Source organism: Sinocyclocheilus grahami, unplaced genomic scaffold, assembly GCF_001515645.1.
Source record: "Sinocyclocheilus grahami isolate Dianchi unplaced genomic scaffold, SAMN03320097.WGS_v1.1 scaffold91.1, whole genome shotgun sequence".
NCBI classification, from domain to species: domain Eukaryota; kingdom Metazoa; phylum Chordata; class Actinopteri; order Cypriniformes; family Cyprinidae; genus Sinocyclocheilus; species Sinocyclocheilus grahami.
This window is the reverse complement of record NW_015505270.1, coordinates 3,764,605-3,769,281: the sequence shown is the minus strand read 5'-3', so window position 1 is coordinate 3,769,281 and position 4,677 is coordinate 3,764,605. Positions and strand designations below refer to the sequence as shown.

Below are 4,677 nucleotides of genomic sequence, written 5' to 3'. Positions count from 1 at the left end.
CATTTTGACCTGAAAATAGGAATTATGGGGAATTGGGTGAGATGTTATGGATTTGTGTTTAGAGTTTCGAGAAAAGGAGTCACAATTTCAAGAAATCTGTTTAAGCAATCGAGAAAAACTGTAAAAGGCAAAAAAAGAGTATAAACAATGTTACTGCAATTAAAACATTAATTCATTTAATTCATGTCTCTTTTCGGACACATGGGGGCAGTATAGTCCATGTCAGAGATAGTTGTGCCGGACCAATTCATGAGCAGAAAGACCAGCTGGAATGAAAACGATAGAGGCCGTTCTTATGACACTGAGGTTCTCATGCCTATGGGGCAGGTGTTCATGTGATGCCTGATAAGTGATACAATACTGTGCAGCTTGAGAATTGATCAGCCAGGGGCATTTGGGAGTAGGAACTGGGCAACACTCAACATGTTTCTCTTAACTAATATATTCATACATCTTGTACGTAAGCATCGCTCTTCACTGGGTTAGGTATTTTGGGGAGGGCAAAAAAAGGACCCACAGCACAACAAATGTAATGTATGCCTCGTCCAGTTACATGAAAAAATCCATGTTGAACTTTCTCAGTGCAACATTTCTTTGATGTACTGCCCCTCTTTGGTGCAATTTCAGCATTTAATTATTAATGCAATTGTATCTTTTTTTAGTTTCTCTGCAACTATGGCAACACCAAAGTGAACTTCCTCAACAGCAATGGCAGTATGGCATTTGTTCTTGATTCAGCTGTATAAATAAATGGCTTGAAGAGATACTGACATGTTTGAACAAGACTGACTGAAATATATTTGCAGCAAAAGTGGAACAAACCCTGGAGCAAAATGGGAGCAAGGAATTCTGGATAGTTGCAAAAAGAAAACCCAAGTTTATGACTGACTTCCAGTACTTCTCAACTGACCTGGTGCTCATAAACTACAAAGATAAGTGGTATGGGCAGGAATTAACCTTTTTTTATTTTAACCTTTATATTATACTTAAATTGTCTCTGCAGAGTACTATACTATAAAAATACTATGGGGCATTTTTGCTCCTAGATTTCAAATTTATGGTGCAATTTTGTTGGTTTGGGTTACATTTTGGTGGCACCCATTGCCCTTGTTAACTTCTTGTATAGACAGACAGACAGGATAGACAGATGTATAGACAGACAGACAGGATAGACAGATAGACAGACAGACAGGATAGACAGACAGACAGGATATACAGATAGCCAGACAGACAGGATAGACAGATAGACAGACAGACAAGATAGACAGATAGACAGACAGACAGGATAGACAGACAGACAGGATATACAGATAGCCAGACAGACAGGATAGACAGATAGACAGACAGACAAGATAGACAGATAGACAGACAGACAGGATAGACAGACAGACAGGATATACAGATAGCCAGACAGACAGGATAGACAGATAGACAGACAGACAAGATAGACAGATAGACAGACAGACAGGATAGACAGACAGACAGGATATACAGATAGCCAGACAGACAGGATAGACAGATAGACAGACAGACAAGATAGACAGATAGACAGACAGACAGGATAGACAGACAGACAGGATATACAGATAGCCAGACAGACAGGATAGACAGATAGACAGACAGACAAGATAGACAGATAGACAGACAGACAGGATAGACAGACAGACAGGATATACAGATAGCCAGACAGACAGGATAGACAGATAGACAGACAGACAAGATAGACAGATAGACAGACAGACAGGATAGACAGACAGACAGGATATACAGATAGCCAGACAGACAGGATAGACAGATAGACAGACAGACAAGATAGACAGATAGACAGACAGACAGGATAGACAGACAGACAGGATATACAGATAGCCAGACAGACAGGATAGACAGATAGACAGACAGACAAGATAGACAGATAGACAGACAGACAGGATAGACAGACAGACAGGATATACAGATAGCCAGACAGACAGGATAGACAGATAGACAGACAGACAAGATAGACAGATAGACAGACAGACAGGATAGACAGACAGACAGGATATACAGATAGCCAGACAGACAGGATAGACAGATAGACAGACAGACAAGATAGACAGATAGACAGACAGACAGGATAGACAGACAGACAGGATATACAGATAGCCAGACAGACAGGATAGACAGATAGACAGACAGACAAGATAGACAGATAGACAGACAGACAGGATAGACAGACAGACAGGATATACAGATAGCCAGACAGACAGGATAGACAGATAGACAGACAGACAAGATAGACAGATAGACAGACAGACAGGATAGACAGACAGACAGATAGACAGACAGACAGATAGATAGATAGATAAACATTCATTTATACCCAAAAAAGAAATTGGAATCTTAGAAATTGGAATTAGAATTCGCTCTTTAGGACAACAATTGCAGCTTTTTACAGTAGATCTTTTAATTCAGGATTAATACACAGTTTATACAGTAGGAGAAATGTATGAACGGAACTTTTTTATCGCAAAATATGCATGTACAAATGTACGTTTTTAAAATACATAACAATAGTGCAAACACACATTTTGGAAATCTAGAGCATTTACAGCAAAAGTACATATTACACAAATACAATCAATGTTGCATAATGTATCATTCCCACATAAACCAAGAAGGAAGGAACAAAACAAAAGGAAGAGAAAAAAGTCACAGCAAAACAGGTATCAGTCATGGTACATGAAAGATCTCATCATATTTCTTAAAAAAGAGTAATGTTTTTATTATGAATTATTCTTAGTGATTTGATTGTTCTACTTCACATAAGAAATCTATCTGAGTGGGTATTTTCTTAAGAAACCTTTGTTTGTGAAAATAAAAATTGTGTCTCAAGGATAAGAAAGTTAGGCTAATAGTAGATTCTAAAGATTGTTTATTATTATTATTATTATTATTATTTTTTTTTTTACATCCTTAATGCGTAAATGAGTTCATATTAACTTCAGCATCAACATTCCAGAACAGTGATGAAACACTACATTTAAAAACAGGCTAAATGACACATTTGTACAGAAGGTGCATCACATATGAAATGAACTGACATGAAATCCTCGCATTGTTGTGACGTCATCGCTTCCGGCCAACTAACCAATCACCTTCTTATCCTGTCGCACACAAAGCGTGCGCATCGCGTTCACAGCCCGCTTCGGAATCCCGCAACGCCATTGGCTGAACGACGTGTCAATCACAGGATTATCCGCTTCAGGGTAGGTTGGTACAGACGCGTTTAAAAACGCCCAAGCAGGAGTCCGCAATTACCGCGTTTTGTTTTATCATCACGGTGCCGTAATGAGAAGCGCACGGGTCTTCTGTGGATTCCCTTGATTGACAGATCGCTGCAAAATAATTAAAACATTTTTTTTTGCGCAGTGGCATTGTAGAAAAGATGCATTTGTGATTTTTATTTAATTTATTTTTTGGTAGAAAGCATCCGTTTCCGACTACAGCTATGTAGTTTCTACTTCTGTGCCTTTTATAATTAGTTAAAATTGCATTTAACTTGCATCTGCATTGCATTGCGTTACACGGTTGTGCTGGGCTGTGGAGCTGGAGGAAGTATGGGACTGCCTGCGTTAGAGTTCAGCGACTGCTATGTGGACAGCCCTCAGTTCCGAGAGAGGCTGAAGTCTCATGAGCTGGAATTAGAGAAGACCAATAAGTTCATCAAGGAGCTGATTAAGGATGGGAAAGCTTTAATTCAAGCCCTGAAAAGTAAGATATCTTTGCTTTGCTTACGAATGTGCACTTCGTTTCGTTGTCTTGTGTAATAAACACACAGTTACAGATTAATAAACAAAGCTTCTGATTAATATATAGTCCTTAAAGAGTCAGTGAGTGTTACTTAACGTCAAGACAGAGTAGAGAGCTTAAGATGTGTGTTTGGAGAAAAAAAGCCTGTTATTAGTTGGAATAGTTTACATCTAGTAGCCCCCAAAAGTATTTGGATTCTCAAGTATCTTTTTCCAGAGCTATTTTACAATTGCTTTAAAGCAACAAGGTTATTTTAGTGGATGTACGAAGCCATTTCCCTTCAGGTTTACACAGGTGTTCTGGTATGATAACCAGGGATACTTCTTCACATTAACTACCAACACTTCACAAGTGCATCACACTGTCCCCCCCCCCCCCCCCCTGAAATGTCCATTACCTTTCAAAACAAACACAATGACCCGACCCAGCAGATCGAGAGCTTACTAGAACTTACAGCCAGTTTGAGTCTCTGTGTTGAATACAGTACCGAGGCATGTTCCAGCTCCCAAGTTCCAGCTTTAAATTCCCTGGGGTTTGTGATATAAAGCCTCATCTTTGATGTGGTTTCTAATACTGGAATCATCAGATTTAACAGCATTTGTCGGGGCAAGTCATGATTAAGGATGGGAAAAGAGAGATATGTTTGCTTTCAAGCCTTGAAAAGTAAGTTTGTAATTAAAGGGGTCATATGATGCTTTTTTAAAGCTCCTTATTTTGTGTATTTGGTGTAACAGAATATGCTGACATGCTTTAATGTTCAAAAAACACATTATTTTTCAAATACTGTACATTATTGTAGGTCCTCTATGCCCCGCCTCTCTCAAACGCTTCGTTTTCTACAAAGCCCCTCCTTCCGACAAGCGCAGTCTGCTCTGATTGGCCAGCTGA

At 39.1% G+C, this 4,677-nt stretch overlaps 1 protein-coding gene across 1 annotated transcript in view; it reads left to right on the top strand.

Moving 5' to 3' along the window:
• Positions 1–3,294: 3,294 nt before the first annotated feature.
• LOC107587285 (rho GTPase-activating protein 26-like) overlaps positions 3,295–4,677 on the top strand; it is a 110,112-nt gene continuing 108,729 nt past the window's right edge. The window contains exon 1 of the mRNA XM_016275001.1: positions 3,295–3,750. Coding sequence (XP_016130487.1) covers positions 3,597–3,750 — 154 coding nt within the window. The 5' untranslated portion in view covers positions 3,295–3,596. The remainder of the gene's footprint in view (positions 3,751–4,677) is intronic.